Below are 22812 nucleotides of genomic sequence, written 5' to 3' on the forward strand. Positions count from 1 at the left end.
ATTAAGACTTGGAGGGAATTTGGAAAAGAAAAGAAAGAATCGAAACGAAGAGCGACCGGTGCTTTGAGGGTGCCTAATTATTAAAAACGAGGCATCTGGGAGGAATTCGCTCTGGGTGTTTGGGTGAGAGCCGGACCTGGGCGGTGCAGGGTGCGGCGGGGGTGAGGACAGCGGGAGCCGAGCCCGGGAGGGGGCAGTGCGCGGAGTCCTCCGGGCGGTCGCGATGGCTGTGCCGTCTGGAGACGAGAGGAGAGGCCGGGGCTGAGGGGCCCGGCAGAGAGAGCCACGCTGCGGGCGCGCTGTGCGCGAAGGGCCCTCCTCGACCGTGGGCCCGGGTGCGGTGCGGAACCGGTGCGGTGCCTGGAACATAACCGGTGCGAAGCGCGGGGCGCTGCTCGGCGCTGGGCGCGGGGTGTGCAGGTGCCGGACGCTTCGCGGTGCAGGGCGCGAGGGTTCGAGCCGCTGTGCGGTGCGGGACGCCCGGCGAGCCGATGCCGGGCGACGCGCGCGGCGATGCCGGGCGCGGGACGTGCGGCTCCGAGGCGCGGCGCGGTGAGGGGCACCCGGCGTGCGGGTTCTGGGCGCCACGCTAGGCACCGGGGTGCGCGGCACGGGGCGTACCCGGAGCGGGCGCCGGCCGTCGCGGGAAAGGGGCAGGGCGGGGCGGCGCGGTTATTGGCCAGGCGCGGGGAGAAGGGCTGCGCTCCGAGTCTCCTCCCGCCAGCTCCCGCTCATCTTCTTTAAGCAGAACAACTTCGCGGACAGCGCTGCTCGCTCATCATGGATGTTCCAGGTAACCAAAACCCAAGCCTGTCCTCCACGATCAGCACGTTAATTGCATTCATGCATATATTTTAATGAGGACCTTGGAGAATCTGCGTTCTGGAGAGGGCGAAAGAGAGAGACTATCGAAATCATTGTGTACGGGGTTGGGGGGAGGCTGGCTACTCCCGGAACAACAACTTCTCTTGTTGGATAGACTGTTGGAGGAGTTGTACGGAGGCTGTGGGCGGCGAGGGGAGCGGCTTCTTTGCTTTTCCTTTCTCCGACTGGGTATTGAAATGACCTGTCTAGTTGGGTGGCAGAAGAGAGGGTCGGGGAAAGTGCGAACGCGCGCTCAAGTTAGCAGAAAGCTGCAGGGCTGCCTCCAGGCCGGGAAGGGCCGGGGGTCCAGGGACAAAAGCTGCCCAACAGGACAAGCTTGGGACGCTCACAGCCGTGCGATCCTCTGGTCCTGCGCCAGAGAGAGCGATCTGAGCGGCTCCTCCAAAGGAGCTCGCTGCGGGCTGCGGGGCCGGTGGAAGTGGGTGTTTGGTTTTAGAGTCTGTCGTCTTTATCTTTTCCTCTTAATCGTATTCACCCTAAGGAGCTTCCTTGGGATTTGGTTTAGGGCGGAAAATGGATACAATCTTTATTAAGTGGACTGTTTAAAAATATATTTCTATATCCAGGAAGGATAAACAGAGGATGCAAGGGAAAGCAGAGAAAGGAAAAAGGTTTCTTGGTGTGGCTTTCAAGAAAATGCCACTAAAATGAAGGCGATAAACCTTTCCTACTTTCTCTCTTTGCCTGCATCTTAGTCCTTCTCCGCCTTTGCAGAATGGGCCCTGGGGGTGGCGTTGACGGCGTCTCTGAGGTCACCGACCATGTCTTAGGGCCAAGGCCCTGCAGAACCTCGGGCCCCTTACCGTATCGCACCCCTGACGCGCGTCGCCCAGGAGCCCTGAGGGACGCACTGCCCCAGGGCGCCGGGGCGTTCCTCGGACCTGTTGTGCCAATCCGGGAAGGGGTGGCTATGTGCGGTACTAAGAGGGTGGTCTCCATGGAAAGGGGCCCTTGCGCTGCAGGCACCTGCTCCCCGTGCCCCTCTCCCCCACCTCCAGGTTCACCTCCCAGTCTAAGGGTTCGGGTTCTTTGCCCTGACAGGTCCGCTGGCGCCTTTCTTCTGAGGACGACCCTGGCCTTGACCATCAGAGCAGGGAACCGAGGCCAAAGGAGGCTTCCCCAGGCCCCGCGCAGTCCTGCGCGCCCTCCCGGGCTCCTCCAGCCCTTGTCCAACGTCGCCCTCGCGCGCCGCACTTCCCAGCTCGGATGCCGGCGCCCGGCCGGGGCCCCCGCGGGCCGCCGCTGACCATGCCCGGGCGCCGGGGGGCGCTGCGCGAGCCGGCTGGCTGCGGCTCCTGCCTGGGGGCGGCGCTGGCCCTGCTGCTGCTGCTGCTGCCTGCCGGCTGCCCCGTGCGGGCGCAGAACGACACGGAGCCCATTGTGCTGGAGGGCAAGTGCCTGGTGGTGTGCGATTCGAGTCCGTCGGCGGACGGCGCGGTCACCTCCTCCCTGGGCATCTCCGTGCGCTCCGGCAGCGCCAAGGTGGCCTTCTCCGCCACGCGGAGCACCAACCACGAGCCGTCCGAGATGAGCAACCGCACCATGACCATCTACTTCGACCAGGTCAGCCGGCCGGCCTGCCGCCTCGCCTCCCGCCCAGGGTGGAGAGGGCGGGGGCCTGGGCGCGTGGGCTGGGGACTTCCAGGCGCTCCCCGCCTCTCTGCTCTGCCCTGCCCTTCTCCTTTCTCCCTTTCCGAGTCAGCGCTCCTTACCATTTCCCTTTTCTCACATTGTAGCTTTTTTATCACTAGCAGCTCCCTTGGCACTTGGATGACTGACAGTCCTTTAAAACTAAGGGATCTGAAATGAATTCCCCAAAAGGAGCCTGCGCATCTTACTTTTCGCTGGGACGGGGCTGTCTTTTGTGGTGGAGAGCCTTCGGTCATCCAGGTGGCCAACTTGGGGACTGAGTGCGTGGAAAACACACCCCAAAGGGGGAGTCTCCGAGGGTCTCAGCCAAGGATCAGCAAATCTGTGCCTACTGCGTAGCTTGGAGTGGACTGGGGAGAGGTCGCTTATCTTCAAGAAAAACAAGTCGCAAAGAGTGTGGGGCCAATAGCAGGGATGGTTATATAAATTCAAAATAAAGTAGAGTGCGGTTATGTAGATGGAATAGATAGTAAATACAACATATATGCCGCGATGTATAAATGTATACGACACGTAAATATTATATATAGTGTGGCCGTATAGATTAAAAAAATATACAACACATAAATATTATATATAGTGTGGCCGTATAGATTAAAAAAATACAAGGATCAATGACTTAAGTTAACCCAAGCCACTTAACTTCTCTCCCTTGGCTCAAAGCAGAGGCTTCAGTAAATGATCAGACTTCTCTGGGTCAGATCAATCTCTTCTCTGGGTTTTTGGGCTCAGAATTGGAGGTTGTGACTTTCCTCTTGGGTCCTCCTGTCTTGGTTTCTGTTGTTTTTCAGAAACAAGTTGAAAACATTATAGTGGTTCCCAGACTTTACCTGCTCAGTCCCTTCCTTTTGCCAATATGCTTCCCACTAGAACAGAGTCCTGGGCTCTCTGGCCACACTTAACTGATTTCCCTCCTGTTAACCAATTCTTACACCTCAGTGTAAGCGTGAACCTACACACACCACTGCCCGTGTGTGGGGCAGAGGATTGATTTAATTTAATCCTTGCTAAGGATTATCTACTTGAAGTTTTTAGGGTTTGGAGGTGATCTCTCTTTCATCTGTTTTAAACAGTTGGTTTGTTGTTGTTGTTGTTGTTGTTGTTGTTTTTAATAAAACTAGTGGTTTTAATTATTGCCAGATAAAGCAGACACCCATCACTGGGTATTTGCTAAGTCCTTCATGTGTTATCATTAAGTTACGTCCCATCATTTCACTTGGGTGTCAGGAGAACCCTGTGATGTGGGGGCAAGATCAGCTGTAGGGCAAGATACGATTCTAATTTCATAGATGAGCTAACTGTGGCAGGGAGCGTAAAATGCTGTTCCCTGCTTCCTGAGTTAGGGAGTCAGTGAAACCTGCTCTTCTGGGCTCCTTGGGTGTTCTTTCATTGACAGCAGGGCCCTACATTTACCAGTTTCCGGCATTTAGAACCGATGGAAAAGAGTCGAGGTAGTTGAGTTGGAAGAAACAGTTCCGAGGGCTTGGATGGAGAATGCTTTATTCTTCTTTAAAGCATCGTAAGGCAGACTGAGAGCCCAGGCTGGAAGAGACGGAGAGCAGGCATTGTGCAGCTCATGGTCTCGAACAATAGAGCCCCAAGTGTCTGTGTGAGCCCTGCCAGCGAGGGGGACTGAAGTGGTGCCCTGAGCTCCTCGAAGAAGCTGGTGCGCGTTTATTTCCCAGTGGCGACAGTGGTTGTCACCGGCAGATTGCACATCTCTGTGGGGACTGCGTATCACTCATCTATGAGGAGTGTGTGAGGAGTAAACAGCAAGAGTCATTCGGTTGAAATTTATTTTCTGAGCAGAAGACAGGATTCCTAACCTAGGGTTCTGTTGTTGCTGGCTGTTTGCTTTAAAAGCCCAGAACACCAAGCGGGCCATTTTATTACTGTAATCGAGTTGTGCATTTGTGTGTGAGTAGAGGTGGGGACAAGATCCAGACAGGGTGACCAAATTCTGTCTCAAACTCCTGATAGGGAATTGGGTCTTCATGAGGGATCGCTCACTCTGCAGATTCTGTTTGTGACATGCACACTCTGATCCCCCTCTCATTTGAGAAAAATCCTCTGCGGGGTCATGTGACCTCACATCCTCTGGCTAATTTGTCATTAGTCTTCGCAGGCTCCTGTAAAACGTTTGAGCTCAGGGTATCCAACTGCTGTTTCCACACCCTTCATTTAATCAAGCTTATTTGCATGACATCAGAGCTCAGCCAAGGGAGCAAACACATTATTCAGAGGAAAGTGAAGGAAACAGGTGCAGCCAGTGCTTACCCACCCCGTCTTCCCCTCAACCCTGAGCTTGGGCACCTCCTGTGTGCTCCCAGGGAGGGGGCCAGGGGCCAGGGACACAGGGGACAAGCTTGAGCTGAGGCAAGTTATTTCCCTGAATTGGCCTCTTAGCTATGGTCTCCTTCTCCCCATTCAGCCTGGCGTGGCGCCCTATTTGTGAAAGTAAACTTCACGTGGAAACCTCCTGAATCCTATGAACCTCTGAACAGACTCGATTCCATTTGTTTACCGGGACCTCATTGTCTTCTATTCCTTTTTCTCTGCCTTGCCCCCAATGTGCACAATTTGCTCCCATTTTTTTCAATGCAGACATAAAATACACTTTTCAACACCTTTATTAATTACAGTCCATTAGGATTCTTCTCAAATCCCTTCCAGGTGTAGGCTATTTTACCACCAGCCCCCCCTCCCTCTCCCCCCTCCCCCCTTCCCCTCCCCCTCACTGCCATCCCTCTCTATGCCCCCTCCCAGTGGGGGGCAGATTTGGCCTGTGCTGCCAAATCTGGGGTGCTCCGTGGCTGTGGTTTTGCCAGTCTAAGTCAGAGACGCCAGGGAGGGGTTCGCTCTGTTTGTGCTGTATTCCCTCTTCTTTTTCAGGTATTAGTAAATATTGGCAACCATTTCGATCTTGCCTCCAGTATATTTGTAGCACCGAGAAAAGGGATTTATAGCTTCAGCTTCCACGTGGTCAAAGTGTACAACAGACAGACCATCCAGGTGGGTAGCTCTGAGGCTGTGTGGACCTTCTCAGCTTCGGAGGACTGCTGCCCCACGGCTGCAGCCCCATGGCTCCAGAAGCCACTGCATCTTCCGGGCCAGGCCCTTGGGGTGGCTCCATGGAAAGGGCAGGGGGATGTGGGGGGATCAGAGAACCAACGTGTGCTCGTGGGGTCCTGCAGGTCACCTGAGCTCTACCCTCTGCACTGCAGGTCAGTCTAATGCAGAACGGCTACCCAGTGATCTCAGCCTTTGCAGGAGACCAGGATGTGACCAGAGAAGCTGCCAGCAACGGTGTCCTACTGCTGATGGAAAGGGAAGACAAAGTGCATCTCAAACTGGAGAGGGGGAACCTCATGGGAGGCTGGAAGTACTCCACGTTCTCGGGCTTCTTGGTTTTTCCTCTATAAACACAGAGTCCCCAGTCCATGGGGAAGTTGCGATCTGGACACCGGACTCCGCCCTTCCTCAACACCCTGAACTTGCCAGAATAGGACCACTAATTTCCCACCTCCATCAGACGGTTGAAGTAGAAGAATGATTTCCTTCCAAATCTCCAGTATTTTCTTTGACTATAGACCATTCCTTGGGAACCTGGCTTCTAATTAGTTTTAGACGACAAGGTCTGAAGGAGAAATGAAATGATCGATTTGAGCGATTTGTACCTGTGATTGTAAAGTCAATATTGGATCTTATTGTGGGGACCGTTGGCTTTTCTTCTTTTGTTTGTTTCTTGTATTGTTGCCCCAACGCGAGGAGTGCCGCTGACCCCAGGATGGATGGCAGGTCGCAGGCAGCGCTCAGAGAGGAGCCCTGCAAATCACCACCCGCTGGAGAGTCCTTGAAATGTGTTCTTTGTGTGTCTGTTCAGCCTTAAGAAAAAGAATGGCTTCACTTTCATTTTGTATTTTCCCCTGGGTGGACGGGAGGCCTCGGGAGGGGGAAGGGGACGTTGTGAATCTGTCAAGAAGTGCTTTATCCGGAGAAGCAAATTTTGCACGATTGGACTGCGACTTTTGCTTTGTGTTTTGTGTGTGTGTATGTGTGTGTATGTGTGTGTGTGTGTGTGTGTGTGTTTGTTTTTTGTGTCTTTTTTTTTCCTGGAAAAGTTTTACTTTTTTTTTTTTTTTTGTGCTGGGATGGGGGAGAGAAATGTATGTTGAATTCTTGAACAAGACCAAACAAAACAACACAAAGCATACCTATGTATTTTGTTTTGGTTGAGACCAAACCGAGCAGAAGGTACGTGTATATCAAAGTACAAATAACAGATGGACGATTCTGTTTCTTCTTTCCAAGAGATTCTCTCAGATGCACCTTTAGAACTAACAAGTTGGGATTTTCTTGTTTCTTCTTTCTTTTTCCTTTTTTTTTTTTTTTTTTTTTTTTTTAACGCTCTGGAATACTTTAAACACTTGATGCTCCTGGGTGGCCTGAATCATGTCAGATGAGGACAGAAGCTGGAATGACCAAGTCTCCCGAACACACGCTTCCATGGCCCAGCGCGCCTGGGTCTTCCCAGCAGCCCGTCCTCATCTGTCTGCATCTGCGTCTGCGCCGGCGCCCCAGCCTCAGGTGCTCCAAAGCCAACAGGATGAGTCAGTCTCCCTCAGGATCCTTCTCTGATCCGCCAAGGAAAGAGGCGTGTTCACACTCCCTGCGAACACCTGGCGAGAAGCCACCTACAAGTCACAGCGCTTACAGGTATTGGCAGAGGCACCCTGGGAGCAGTGGTGCAAATCCTTCTTGTCTTGGCCCCTTGTACAACAGTAGGATCACGATGCAGCTGGGAGCCGATGGGTGCAGGAGTCCTATGCCAAGGAAACGTTACTAAATCCCAAAGCAATCGAAGAAGAGACCTCACAGCGGATGTTAATTTGTCCTTTGTGTCACAATGTAACCAAAATATTGATGATAAAAAGTCATAATTTAAGATTGAGAATAAATGGGTTTGATGTCTGGCTTGTTCTTCTCCCTTCACATCGTCCTCCAACTCCTACAAGGTGTGGAAGTAGAAGGCCAAGGACCAAGGACTCGGGGAAAGGAGATCCACACCGTGCCTCTTGAAAACATACACTCAGATGCACACTCCTGTTTGCAGACCTAGGGATGGGTCTAGGTGGAAATTGCACACTTAAATACACTTCAATTTATATATGTATATATATATATATATATATATATATGTATTTTTCACACGAAAAGATTTTGGGGGTAGATATGTGAAAAAGACAGCATTAAAAATGCTTTATGGATAGGCAATCTGCTTTCATCACATACAGTCATTGATGTGGTACAAGTTCCAACCCAATATTTCAATCAGAGAACATGGATATAAAAGAAACTGACATTTCAATATAGCATCAATTTTTTCTAAGACGCGTGAGCATGGGGCAGCATTGGTTTCCGTTTTCACATAAGAAACTCAGTAAGGATCATAGAAGTGAAAAAAAAAAATCCAGTTTGATGAAAAGTCTAAGTGTTACTGGCATTAGGTGGACACCGTAATAAGATACAGAATTTAATTTGACTTAAAATGATGTTATATTTTGTTAAGAAAAGAAAAACCAAGAAACATCAATCAAAATGAATTTGGGTATTTTGCCTCTGTGATTAGGAGACACACTTCTAAGTATGAGCATTGTTCGTTAACTCTGATAATGCAAAGAGTAGATGCTAGCAAATGTTTTTCTTCTGTGTTTTACTGCCCTTAGTGAATTAGTCCTCTGTCCCTCATCTTTTAAACCTTCCGTTCAATTTCAAACAAGCAGAAAGCTTCATTAGGGGACAATATCGCCCTTTCAGAGGTTGAAAAATAGATGCATACGCGTTATTTTTCTCGCTTACTACTATGTAATGCACATATTTGCTTGTATTTACAGCTTTACTACGTACAGGTTGTTATTTGGTTATGCTGTCTAATAAATAAGTTATTAAATTGATCAGTCTAAAAATAAGCATATTTCAGGAGTTTATTTTGTATGAGGGAAAAAGCTACACCCTGTTTATTCCACTCCTGCTATTATTGAATTAATTAGTTAACTAATTAATATCTTGAGCTGGATGCCAAAAACTACACTAGGGAGAAGCCCCAACAGTAGTTTTTCTGAAGTTGCTTCGCCGCCCATGGCTGTGGCTGCCCGAGTTCTGTCTGGATAAGGATCTTTGAGGGAGAGGACGCTCCTGTGCCTGGTTTACAAAAATATGTAGGTCAGAGCAAAATTTGAAATGTATTTTCCTTTAATTGGGGGATGGAAGTGACGTCTGGGATATGCGCGGTCTGATTTGAGCAACCCGACCTCTCAGCTTTGGTTTTCCCATCTGTGGTGTGAGGGCAGGCGCCCCCGCATCTGCCCAACACACAAGGCTACTGTGAGATCACACAGATGAACCAGGCACGGGGATTACAAGAGCCGTTATGTGGCAGGAAGGGTGTTTCTGGAAAGTGGAGTTTTTCCACGTGCAGGTCATTAAAATGAACATCTGACAGAGGATACTTTTATGCGATGCTAAATTTCCATATTCCCCACTAGCTTATTAAAACTGTAGCACTTGGGAAGTTTAATTTGATTTTTAAGAATGATGGTAATATGAGCATGTCAAAATCTGTGCATTTTCGTAGTAACTCAATTCTTAATTATGTTCTTTGACTGTCCTGTGTGGCTCACGCCTACCTTTCCATTCCAGGATGTGATACCAGCATTTTATAAGAATATACAACTGTAATATTTTTAACACAAGGAAAGACTGAGTTATCAATATTTTAGCATTATGATAGTGAGTTGATCTAGCTGATAAATGTTAATCCTACTAAACTGTAAATGCTTTTAAGACAACACTATTTTTTAACTTAAAATATGTTCTAATTTGAAACACAACCCTGCTTCAACTCTAGGTCCTAAGAAATTGTGCTTACTGTCCGTTTCTGAGCCCTTTTTCATCCCAATATTTTTGATCTATGTACTCATGTATAATGAAATTATTTACATTTTTAAAGTATGTGATTACTAGGGCTGCTTAGAGCAAGGCAAGAAAGTCTGTCCGATATTGGCATAAACAGTCATGGAATCCTGTAGAGGTTACATATTTACTTGTTTGGAAAAAAAAATGTTTTTTTATCAAAATCTAGTGATACTAAACTTCAGAAGGGTTAGAAAGGATACATAAAAGCAAACCAAAACCTTTGCTGAATCCTTAATTTTATTCATACTATTTCATTGATATCTTATCAAGGACCTTGATACCAAGTCACATACATACCAACTGTTACATGTATATCCTTTGCCTTGTAAATACATGAACATATCCACCTGATCTTTATCAGTGAATAAGACAAAATACATAGATTGGCTGCATTCTCCTGGAATCTGGAAATAGGTAAGAGGAGAATTTGTTGAACCACGTTATACAAGCAAAACTAAAAGCATGGGCTTTTTGTTTAGCATGCCTCATATAGCAAAAGGAGCAAAGAATGTTCTGCCAATTTACGTCCCCATGATTTTGCAATCTTTTATAAGGAAATAAATATTGCAATAAGATAATGTTGCTGTAAATAAATAGTTAATATTAATATTTCTACAGCATAGGAAGTATATAATAATCTAGTGCACCTGAATGAAAGGCTGTGGCATTATATTTAAGGTGGTGTAAATGAATGATGGCACTCCTAGCAGCAGGTTACATTGAATCATTCTGAAGGTTTTCTGTGCGCTCTATAAAAACACTTGTAAAAAGGATAAAACTAGATTAACCATAGAACTACAATGAGATTTTGCCCTTTTACCTTGCTTATGTAGGAATTCATTTTGTCAATGGGACTCTGTTTCTAAAGTTGACAATTTGCTACTAGAATGGCAGATTATAAGCATAATTAACATGTAAGATCAAAGCCTATCTATGCATTCTCATAAGACTCTTAAGTTAATTTTCTTGGCATTTAAGAAGCAAGCTCACCAAATATACTGAAGTAAGGTTAAATATAATTTCCATTTTGGTTTTCATCATTTTATGATTTTGTGCTCAGAATCTTTTCTCTTATGGAAACACTATGAAGATATTAGCTGATAATGGTCATGTTTACTAATTAAGTATGTTTCTGTATTTGGCTAGCCTCTTAAAACTCAAGTTTTGCAGTTGGATTTCACCAAAAGGTGTATTCCTGCCTTTGCAGATGGAAAGCTCCAATTCATTCACATTCAGATCTTTTCAATGTCTCTATGTGACATAGCTATCAATGGTGGGATTGGTCAGACCCAGTCCTGACCCATCCTTTCAAAAAAGGAAGAAAGGTCTTTTCAAAATTCCTTTAAAGTAGGTCAAATGAATATAGACTTTTAAAAATAACGTTCTCTGTATGAATTTGTATAATAATGTTACACCAAAATCTGAATTCTAAGTAAATGAGCTTTCTTTCCATTCCCAAGCCCAGTAGGGTGACTTGAAATTTGTAAGGGCAAAAGCCGTGTGATTTTACCTCCTACAGATAATAGGAGCTCTGTTTTATCTTCCTAAGTGGATTTTGCTGTGGATTTCCATCACCAGAATCACCTAAGTGTCTATAGCATCATAAATCATCATCTGTATCAGCTCGCCCACATACACTCACTGTGTAGTGTAAATGAGCTCCCTGACAACTTAATTTGGAAAAGAAATCTTCATTCCCTCTTCTTAGTGCCCACGGCAGGACTCCCCGGGGTTAGAACGCTGCTTTGCACTGGAGCTATCCTAACAGAATGGAAGCCACTTATTAATGAGCCACTGCCGTCGCCTGCAACCTGGCTAGCTATGGCTGACTTTTTTATTATCATGCCATCGTGTTTTTCAGGAGTGCTGATCTCTCCTTTTGAATTTGTTTCAGGTGGCCAAACAAAAAAACACCAAACAAAAGCCCTGCTTGAGTTGGAGAATGTTGGCAATATATTGGGCTGTGAAACTCCTGAGTGTTTTGCTTAAGTCTGTTTGCTCTTGCTTTATTTGTCTTAAAATGCTTCCATAAATCTCTTGTGCTCTCAAAGTCCTGTCGGATATAAAGTATCTTAACATTTCCTTGACTTCATACTATAAATGAGCATTTATTGTTGAGTCTGGTTGTTTTTTCTATGAAACTGACTTAAGATAAGAATAATATTTAAAATACAGCCAAATTAATGGGGAAAATTGGCAAATATTCTAAATCCCTCATTTCCAATGTTTTTTACAGTGTTTGCATGGATCTTAAAGATCCCTATTAGCTTTAAAATTAACACTAAAATCAATATTTATCTTTGAATTGCTAATATATCTTTTATTTTTTTAATAATTAGGTAACCATTAGGTCATAAATGAAATACTTTTAGAGAGAAGTCTATTGCCTAATAAAGTAAATGAAAATGTGATTCCTATCTTTTTTTCATATTCCCAAACACCATGTTGGGATGTCATGGCATAGTTTTGTTCTGGAACCATACCCGATCAGTGGAGAAAGCAATTGCATCATTTAAGAAATCCATTCTTTTGAGATCAGGGTGTAGATGTTTCCTTCTCATTCCATAACATTCACATATTGATGCTTAGGGGCCTGATCGTGCGCTCGTGAATAATGATAGAAAATTAAGACACAGTTATTATGTGCCAAGAGTTTAACCCATTTTTGTTAAAAACAGAGTCTCGAGGGTATCCAGGTAAAGTCCATGGTAAACACATGGGTGGGCTGGGTGTGTGTGGGAGGAACCTTAGAAACTTGAATGCAAGTTACTAAAGCGAATAACATAATTCACATTTTCACACACAAAACAGAGAATGTTATCTGGGTGTCGACATTGAATACTGAACACCCACTAATCTTCAACTAAAAGGTTCCCGGTGACCTCTCCGCCCATGCTGAGTATGGCTGGGTATTTGGCAGACCTGTGGCAGACTAGAGCTCACAAACAAGCCTTGAAAGTATTGCAGTGGGATGGCACAGACCTGGGGAATTTCCATTGTTTTAACATAGGAGGGTTAAGATACAATAGCCATTTTTTTACAGTTTTATTTTGGTTTGCTTTGCGCAGTGAATTGCTTGAGAAGACAGAAGGCATGCTAGAATTAGTCGGATCCTTAGAAGACAGATCTAAAGCAAGATAAAAATAAGGCATGATGTGAAGTCCATTCTGAACAGAGTTGGATGAAGGGCCAAACCCAGCATTTTGGCTTATTTTAGGAGATATTAACTTAACAAATACAGACCTAACTTAAGACATGCAAAAAATAAATAAATAAATTCGAGATCAAATCGCATGGATTGAAAACATGAATTCTGCATGTTTAATTATATAATCACAAACACATGTGTGTTTGGGGGTGTGCGGAAGTTGAGTATCTAGAGTCAAACTTACCCCTGTCAAAACGCCTTCCCTGTGCCTCTAGCTTCCCCGCCCTGACACCCTGATTTCCTAAAAGGGGGAGGTGACGGAGCCACATAACTTTGCATGGGTACATATCTCAATTCTTTGGTGTGTTTCATGTTTTCTTTCTCGTATTCGATCTTAGGAATGTATTTCTCCAGAAGGTAGATACTACATCTGGTCTCCCTGACAGAGATTGAGAACTGTTGAGAGTAATGAAGCCATCTGGTGCTACAAACCCAACAGAAAGCTATGATAGGTGGATCATGGCCCAATCTACTCTTCATCCATGGCATCCGAATTACCTTGGCATAAAGGAGTGACAAGGGGCTGGATTTTCGACAAGATTGTCACATCTCCCCAGTCATTTAGCAGGCAAAAGGCATGCATGCATCAGGCTGTGATAATTAGGGAAGACGGATTCTCCCCTAAGGCCTATTACTTTGAATAATTAATTTTTCTTTTCTTTCTTTCTTTCTTTTTTTTTTTAATGTCTCAAATTGTACTGCACCAGTGGATACCAACACAATATGGTATCTTACCAACTTCTGAGTTGTTCACTGGAAGAAATTATTTACTATAATAAACTTCCCTTTTTATCTCAGTGAAGACTTGAAATGAACATAAGTTTATTTTGTTATATTTTTTCCCCCAGAATTGTAGAAACATTTGTTTCAGAAAAAAGTCCCCAATAGATGGTGCTGCTGCTGTGATTTAAACCACTGAATAATTAGTATGCAAAAAAGCTCAAGAGAGAGAGGCCTCTGGGAATTCCCTGACATCAAGTTATAGAAAGACAAAAATGTGGCTTTAGTTTTGCTAAATGCAAATTGTCATCATTGTATAATTTGAAAACTAGAAAGATATTTTTTGATGTTTTGAGGTCAAGAAATTACTTTTTATCTCCATTGTTCATATTGCAAATATCTTGGAAACATAACCACAAACAAAATTGAGGGTTTCAAAGAAGTGAACTGAATGGCCTTCCAAGTTTCTACACCCTCCCCCACAATTCTTTAAGGATCTATTGGTTAAAGCGCTGATGTGGAGATTATAGCACAAATGAAAAATGGTCTCCTTTCATATTTATGGGGGAAGATTACAGGTGCAGGAATCCTACTGGCAGAATGATGTCATCACAGCTGTTAATGTTAAACCTTAATGCATGAACCCTTTGCTCATGCCGTGCCCCACTTGGAGTGCTTTATAGTTAGCTTTCCATGTAATCGTCATGATAGCCTACCAAGTAGCACTATCATTACTGCCATTTTACAGGTGATGGAGAATAAGGTTTAAAGCAATTCCATGATGTGGTCAAGACCTCAGAGCAGGCAAGTCACAGAGGTAGGAATCTGACCATGGGCCTGCTAACTTCAGGACCTAGTCCCTGTCCAGGTGTTACACCACATCTCAGAGTGAGCTAAAGTAGGAAAAGAATTCCTTGAATAAGATATCTATATATCTGAGGATGAATCAAAAGTGGTTGCATCATAGTGATTTCAATAAAACTCTTTGTTTCAAAAAAACAGGACAGTTTAGCTTTGTACTTTGCAAACATAAACGCTGCTTGATTATAATCATAAGAGAAAAGTTACCACAGCTGCTGTAAATTTACTGACCCTGTGGTATCAGAAACAAGAAAGTTTGTTCTCTTGCTGTTTTCATGCAGAAAATGATAATGTCATCATTTCTTCCCTTTGGTTTTCTTGTCGAAAGTTTCTGCAAAGACAGGACTGAAAAATGCACAAACATATTATTATAAAGAGCTCAATTTCCCAACAATATTGTTTATTTCACAATGGTCACAGATCACTCTCTAGAGTTCTAGAGTAAAACGTGAGAAATCAAGTGCACACAGTAAATAAGCTATGCATGAATTGAGCGTCTTGCCTTCAAGCTTCTCAGGAAGGTTCCAGCCTGACCTCTGGAGAGAGAGAAATCCCTCAGAACCTAGAGTCAGGGAGTTTAAGCGATTAGATATCTTGCCCTAAACGCGTAATTAGCTTTAAAATTAGTTTATAAAATTAAAATTAAAACTAATTAGACAGAATTGAAGTAGATTTTAGAAATTTGGTAAATGTAATTTGGTTGGATTAAGTATTTTTACTATATTCTAATCTGAGGAAAATATATTTTAGGAGGTAGGTAGTAATGAGACAAAACAAAATATGTCACCAAATGTTTTTCTGAGATTTCTTTTTATTTTTGGCATCTCCCATTTTATCTTTCATATAATTTTATATTATATGAATAGAAAATATTGATTTACATCAAGTACTTATTCACATATATTATGTATTTTATTGATTTTGTTTTTAACATTTTATTTTATTTTTATTTTTTAAATTAAATTTAATTTCTTTTCCAGTGTTCCAAAATTCATTGTTTATGCAGCACACCCAGTGCTCCATGCAACCCGTGCCCTCCTTTGTACCCACCACCAGGCTCACCCATCCCCCGACATCCCTCCCCTCCAAAACCCTCAGTTTGTTTCTCAGAGTCCACAGTGTCTCATGGGTTGTCTCCCCCTCGGATTTCCCCCAACTCCCTTCTCCTCTCCATCTCCCAGTGTCCTCCATGTTATTTATGCTCCACAAGTAAGTGAAACCATATGATAATTGACTCTCTCTGCTTGACTTATTTCACTCAGCATAATCTCTTCCAGTCCCGTCCATGTTGATAAAAAAGTTGGGTATTCATCCTTTCTGATGGAGGCATCATATTCCATAGTGTATATGGACCATATCTTCTTTATCCATTCATCCATTGAAGGGCATCATGGCTTTTTCCAGTTTGGCGACTCTGGCCATTGCTGCTATGAACATTGGGGTACAGATGGCCCTTCTTTTCACTACATCTGTATCTTTGGGGTAATTACCCCATAGTGCAATTGCAGTGTCATAGGGAAGCTCTATTTATAATTTCTTGAGGAATCTCCACACTGTTTTTCAAAGTGGCTGCACCAACTCGCATTCCCACCAAATATTAGAAGCGACACATTCCAATTCAAAAAGGTAAGGCAAAATGTGCCTTTTAACACCTTTGTATTTGTTTATAATAAGCCTCTTGGTCTTGGAGAATACTGAAGTGTGTATTTTAAGAGGTGGTTATCTACTGTGTAATAGTATTTGGGTTCTTTTCTGGGCTCTACCACCAGATAGAAAACCTCAAAAGACCCTCCATTACTTAATACAACAGAAAATAAGGTAGATTAGCTAGAAGCATAATAATTACATACAGGGATGTTTTACTTCCCCGTGAGATAAAGAATTCATAAATTCCTGATATATAAAAATAAAATTTCAAACAATCATAAAATGTATGTAGATTTTTAAAATGTGAGGTTTTAAAATCAAAGATATTGAGAATTTTCTATTGATAACTTGAGATGGTTCCGTGCAGATTAAGTATTATGAAGTTAGGCTTATTGGCCTGTAAGATAGTTAATGTGACTTCATAACAGCAGCACAAAAAAACATGGAGTAGTAGTTTATTGATAGTATTTTGGGGTCATAGAAGTTTATCCTGCCAATCCTGGTGGTAATCCCCTTAGTCAGAGAACATGATAAGAGTTCCACTAACATGATGCATCACGTCGGGCTTTAGCCACAGCAGGTGAGGAAACACCCCATGCTGCTACATTCATGTTCTCTAGCAGGTGGTGGTACTTTTCTTCCTGAATCTTTTGGGAAAGTGCATCTCTTCAGAGCACTAGCTTTCACTCCAAGGACATACATTTTGTAATTAAAATAACTCCCGTTAGAAATGTATGGAAACAATACCAGGACCTATTGACAGGGACGATTGATGATATGTACATGTGAGTAAGATGGATAGATAGATGATAGATAGATAGATAGATGGATGATAGATAAATGATATATATCAAGCATGGTAATAAAACAAACAAAAGTAACCCCATATATTTAACTTTTTTTAGGTTTTTGCTTTTGTGATACTTGCCTGATGTGCACATGCTATAAAAAGAGTTGACGAAAATAACTAGAGATGACGTCCAGTTTTGTTTACTCTTATCCCACGTTTACCTGAAAATATCCCCAACATCTTTTCGGTAACTTACAACCTTAGAGTTAAATCATAGATATCTGTTCTTAATATCTAAGTAAGAGAACCTGCTGAAACATTCATCATGAAGCCTACATTTAAGTTTTTATTATTCTTTGGCCTTAGTTTCATACGACAGAGAGAAAGTAAATATACTTGAGTCTGTGAATAAACATGCTCTTTTGGACACATTGAAAAGTTACAGTACAAGGAAGCATACACCTATAAAATTGTGACATGTACATTCCTAAAATTTGACAGTCTGCTACAGAATTCATAACTGTTTATTCCCTGGTTTTCTCTGGAAGGAAGTAAAGGTACTAATAGTTAAACATTATAATCAATATGTGAAACATAAAACTCCAGAAAATAACATGAAGGGAAACAACACTGTACACAAATACGTACGGTATGAGGGGTGTAGTTCTGGCATGGGGAAAGAGTACTTTGCTCTAAAGTAAAAGGTGAAAATAAAGGACAAAAAGTGAATGTGTAAGAAAGTTACAGGCAGTCTCGGAAAAAGGAGTCTTGGAAAAGGAATCTTATCTAGTGATAGCAAACCTGGATAAGAATAAGTGGTTTTATTTATAAGGTTTTCTTTTTAACAGTTTTAGTATTAATAGCACATAAATGCAAAACTAGAATTTGGCTTTTTCTCTGTTAAAACAACAAAGGATTTTTTGATTATTGATCTCTCAATAAGAAATTATTAATCCTTAGAGTTTTTGTTGTCATTTGTTGTGTTTTTTAGTAATCCCCCTAGGAAACCAAAATTCTTATCCGTGCTTTACGTTCATTGTATTATGTTCTTAATGACTTACGAGATGTGAATCTTCTCACTTTTTAATGAGTTAAGTGTTTGTCTTGTTTTGTTTTCTTACCATCATATCACTTTTCACACTTACTTTTGAATCAACTTGTTACTTTGGCTAAATAGGTAGCCCCCCTTTTTTTTTTTTTTTTAGGTTCAAGATCTTATTTGTTCAATTAATTTTATTTATACAAATTTTGACATTTTTTAAAATATTTTACCTTCCCAAACAAATTCTAAATAAAATCTTTATAATCTCAAACTGGCTCTGAGATTTCTCAGAGGGAAAAATCCCAAAAGGATTTGTCTTTTCATCTTTATAAAAAGAGTAATTAAATTTATTTGATATGTTCAACTGCCTGTTAATTCTCATCAAATAGGAAGAGGTGCTTAAGCTTCCCTAGGTTACATATGTATGGGTAAGTATAATTAATATAAATATTTCAGAAACTATACAAACTTCTGAGAAAGTTGCCTATGCCTTTGCTGTCCATATGTCCTGGTATTATGTTATCAGTCATAATTCTGGTTGTTATTTAAAAATGTTATATGCCACAGAAATAACTAAATTCTTTGTCAAATGAATTCTCACCAGATCTTTAACAATAGTCTTAAGTTTAAGTCTTTTGTCACCCACAGATAAGTTTTATTTTATTCTGATTCTTTTCTCAAGTCTTGCCATCAGCCGCAGATCGAAATGCTTTGTGTTCAATTAAAAAGAACTGTTTCAGAGACCTGTGGATAAAACTACGACAGCTACTCTAGGGTATAGACTTCTTCTTCTTTTTTTTTTTTAGTTTATCTATTTAACAGACAGAGATCACAGGTTGGCAGAGAGGCAGGCAGAGAGAGAGACAAGAGGAAGCAGGCTCCCTGAGGAGCAGAAAGCCCGATGTGGGGCTCGATCCCAGGACTCTGGGATCATGACCTGAGTCAAAGGCAGAGGCTTTAACCTACTGAGCCACCCAGGCGCCCCTAGGGTATAGACTTCTTATGACTTTGCTTAAACATACTTCAGACCATACCACTGGACTGAGTAAGGAATTCCAGTGCTCTGATGGAGAAGCAGAAAATTTCATAAAGGTGCTAACTCGAGATCAAGCAAAACAATAATTAATTACATGCGACTGAATTAATTGATGAAGAGTGATTATGTGTATATATATATATATATATATAAATATATATACATATATATATATTTTATAGTTTTGTGTGGAACAGAGCTGGTTCTTTCATGCTCTGTTTTCTGGATATAAGGAATCCATTTTGTTTTTCTCTTAAGCTATCTTGAACTCGTAGCAATTTAATAGATTATACTTTTGAAAGTGAAACATTTGAAATGTACCATTTATTTTTTCTCCTTGCTTGATGCCTCCAGAATTTGGAAACTTTTATGGGATGTTCTCATTTTCATGGCAATAGAATTATTTGCATATTTTCCATAGGAATCCATTCTCTTTATAACAGGACATAATCAGAAAAAAAAATGGTCATAAACCACGGCTTTGACTGACCTGTCATATTTGAGAATGATGTGTATGGAATCAGCTATGACCAGAAAGCTTAATGGAACTAAGATCGACTTGAAGGACCCCATGCTTACAAAGTCCTTTTGGAAAAACCATCTTGGTGTCTGGCATCTGGGGTTCCTATCCTTACTGGTGAGGAGGGAAATTCACTTCCTGGTAGGTCCAGGAATTGAGGATATCTTGGGGACCTCAGGAAGAGAGGAATTCACTTAAATCTGTAGGTACTGCAGGTGAATGTGATGTTGGGTTCTTGGCTTGGCTTTCTATCCAAGAGAAGCTTCCAGAAAGAGGCAATCCCCCAGCAAATTTCCAGCAATGCAAATTTGAAAATCCTTATGGGTTATTTGTCATTCTTGTTACACTTATGCAAATTTAATGATACCAGACTTACACGTGTAAACTTTGGTGTTCTTTGGCCAAAAACAGGGGAGAGGGCCGAGGGTGGAGGATGTACTCAGTGACAGATTGGGGTAAGCTCTGGATGTGGGTGACAAGAAATATAAGGGCATGCATGACAGGATTAGGGAAATCAGGGATGCGATGTGATTTCTATCTTGGTAAAATCTATTCTTCTTAGTGAAAATCTTTTACACTTCAGATATTGTTAAGCTCTGATTTGAAACAGAGGCATCTATAATAGGTGACAAATCTGTTTATAGTGTGACTTTCAGGGAGCTGGAGAGGGGACGCTTTCTCTCTGCTTTCCTCCAGAAGGCATTCCAAGTGAACAAATTTTACCTGTCAAGACTAGTCCACTTTAAATTAATACGTATGGTTAGTGGGTTTTGTTATTTTGCATCTAACTAAACAGGATTTTAGGTTCAAAACGTAAAACTGAATCTGCTACAATACTGACTTAATATTCCTTGTCAAATTGAATTTGGCTCTTGAACCAGTGATTCATGGTGCCGATTGTGATTCCCAATCCTGGAACCAGGGAACTGTAAAATATCATGAGCTAAGTTTCCAGAAAACCCCTGCTAACATATCCAGGAGACATACAGAGGATACCATTTATTTACAGCATTCCAATGCTCTTTAGATCTTAATTGTAATAGTCACGCCTGTGGTTTTCCTTCACGTTTGTTGGATTCTGAAACTTGCTTTAGACTCTACCTAAATGACGTTAACGTAAAAGCAAAGTGTTAACCCTTATCAGGTTTCTTTCACTGGCATCTCTATTAGAACTCACACTCGGGGGGCACCTGGGTGGCTCAGTGGGTTAAGCCTCTGCCTTCGGCTCAGGTCATGATCTCAGGGTCCTGGGATCGAGCCCCATGTCGGGCTCTCTGCTCTGCAAGGAGCCTGCTTCCTCCTCTCTCTCTCTCTCTGCCTGCTTGTGATCCTGTCTGTCAAATAAATAAATAAAATCTTAAAAAAAAAAAAAAAAAAAAAGAACTCACACTCGGAGGCTAATCAGTATCATGAATGAAAATGAGGAGGGTTTATTAAAAGCTTGTCATGTACCAGGTGCCATTCAAAGTATTTCCCACACTTTATATCTTGTCAAAAGCCAGGTTCTGATATGTTCTCCAGTTTATTGCAGGGAAAACTGAAGCAGAGGTTAGTCAGACAGCACTGCTGGCCATCCCAGCCAAGGGCAGTCCAGACTCGCTGGCTCAGGATTCACACCATTACAGATCATGGCACCAGCCCGTGCTGGGAGCTGCCCTCAGACAATTTCGGTAATGGCTGAGAGCTCCTTTCTCTAATTGATTATTGTGGCCAGATGCTTATCTTGCAGAAGTTTTTCTTTTTGCTCCATCAATCAATTATTCATTACATTTGTAAGTTAAATATATCTGAGGTTAACATTTATTTATGAATTTAATAATATTTTTTGGCCAAGTATAAAATGCCAAATTAAATAACAGCACTGAAGTCCTTAATTTGATGGCTTAATATATTTGCCAGTCGGACTCAAAAAGTTTACTTATTTATGTATTAGGGTTGATTGCTGGGGTAAGATGATGAAATAGTCACAATGCATGAAGCAAGCGGTTTGGGGGGATTTGGCTAAGCAGAGAGGTAACTACCACTCTTTACAGGGAGTATTAGGACACTGAGAGGCATAGGGACCCAGGGCAGGGACAAGCTGGAGGGACAATTGTTCTTGTTGCAGGGGAGATTTTATGGGGAGGTGATGTGTGAGCTCCTGTGAGGTTTGAGAGGAATCGGAAGATTTAATCAGCACAGCCTCCCCAGGAGGGGCGCCGGAGAAGACATAGGAAGTTAGAGGAAAAAGCCCACGAGACATGAAGAGGAATTTGGAATTGAGCTTAAAGGTGAAAGCTTTACAGTTTTAAGAATGAAAGTGTGATGATCAAATCTAAGTCACTCCCATGAGGCTGTGGCGACACGAATATAAAAACTTCGAGTTTGGAGAAACTGAATCATGCACTGTTGACATTTCACATTTACTGAGTCCCTTTCTCCCTTGTAAAAGTGCACGTGGCCGTGTCATAGCTGAACATGGCTTACTCAACCCCAATACCCAGTTGCTTGGTTCCAGGCTGTCATAATTTCCCACCTGCAGCATATGTAGCTTTCAAAGAAAAAACCAGCAGTATCACAAAAAACACAACTTCAGTCTGATTTCTAAGACAATTTGGAGGACAAAGCATCAGCCATGTTTTTCCCAAACAAATACATGTGTTATATTTTTGGTGGTCATATTTTGGTTCCTGTTTGGTTTTTGTTGATCTTTAAAAACTTGAAGAATATTTAACTTTTTTCCATATTTTTATTAAAACATAATTTTTACATAGTAAATACCATCCTTCTAAGTTACAGTTCTGAGGATCTAGATACAATTACGGAGTCTAAACTCCACCAGCCCCATAGTCAAGACACAGAACAGTGTCTTCACGGCCATGGATTTCCATCTGTCTCTCTCACATGCAGACTTTCCTTCCATGCCCAACGTTTAGAACCTACTGATCTTTGCAGCTTTGTTATTGTGCCTTTTCTAAACTATCATATAAATGGAATCTTATGACGTGTACTTTCCTGGGTCTGGCTTCTTCCACCTCATGTTATATATTTAAGATTTTATATTTTTATGTCTATCTGTACTCACTCCTTCTAATTGCAGAATAGTGCTCTATTTTTCAGCAATTACCAACAGAGCCACTGTAAACATTCGTGATCAGGTTTTGCTTAAATGAGGTTTTCCTTAACGTTTGGGTGAATACCTGGGACTGTGATGGCTCATACTCGGTATTGTATTTAAGAAATGTTGCCTTATCCTTTTGATTCTTCTAGGTTGTTTCTAGTTTAAATTTTTCACTTAGGAGTAAAAGTTGTGCTCTAGACAGCTAGACCACGTGGGGTCTCAAGAGTCAGTTGTTAAAACCATAAACTTTTGTGAATTTCCTGATGATATTATTAACTGAAGAAAAGCCAGGTCAGTGTTAATTTTACCATGAAAATCAACAAATATAAAAATTTAAAGCTTTCCCCCCTACACCCCACAAAGTTGGTTGTTACACAA

General features: G+C 42.2%; 1 protein-coding gene across 2 annotated transcripts; it reads left to right on the forward strand.

The window, feature by feature from the left end:
• Positions 1-227: 227 nt before the first annotated feature.
• On the forward strand, positions 228-8559 carry CBLN2 (cerebellin 2 precursor). Of its 2 annotated transcripts, XM_059140350.1 has the most exons (5): positions 228-374; positions 749-793; positions 1927-2448; positions 5428-5547; positions 5760-8559. In XM_059140350.1, the coding sequence occupies exons 2-5, from the start codon at positions 785-787 to the stop codon at positions 5955-5957; spliced, it is 849 nt and encodes a 282-aa protein (XP_058996333.1). In that variant the 5' UTR covers positions 228-374; positions 749-784; the 3' UTR covers positions 5958-8559. The 2 variants fall into 2 exon arrangements, with proteins under 2 accessions (XP_058996333.1, XP_058996332.1); XM_059140349.1 differs by lacking the exon at positions 228-374 and having other exon boundaries at positions 659-793.
• The last annotated feature ends 14253 nt before the right edge of the window (positions 8560-22812 follow it).

The sequence above is a fragment of the Mustela lutreola genome, chromosome 11 (assembly GCF_030435805.1).
Source record: "Mustela lutreola isolate mMusLut2 chromosome 11, mMusLut2.pri, whole genome shotgun sequence".
NCBI lineage: Eukaryota > Metazoa > Chordata > Mammalia > Carnivora > Mustelidae > Mustela > Mustela lutreola.

Bases quoted from the DNA above. Each gene is read 5' to 3' on its own strand.
- CBLN2 (XM_059140350.1), top strand. The intron at 2,449-5,427 runs GTCAGCCGGCCG...CTTCTTTTTCAG, and splicing joins TGACCATCTACTTCGACCAG to GTATTAGTAAATATTGGCAA. The intron at 5,548-5,759 runs GTGGGTAGCTCT...TCTGCACTGCAG, and splicing joins ACAACAGACAGACCATCCAG to GTCAGTCTAATGCAGAACGG.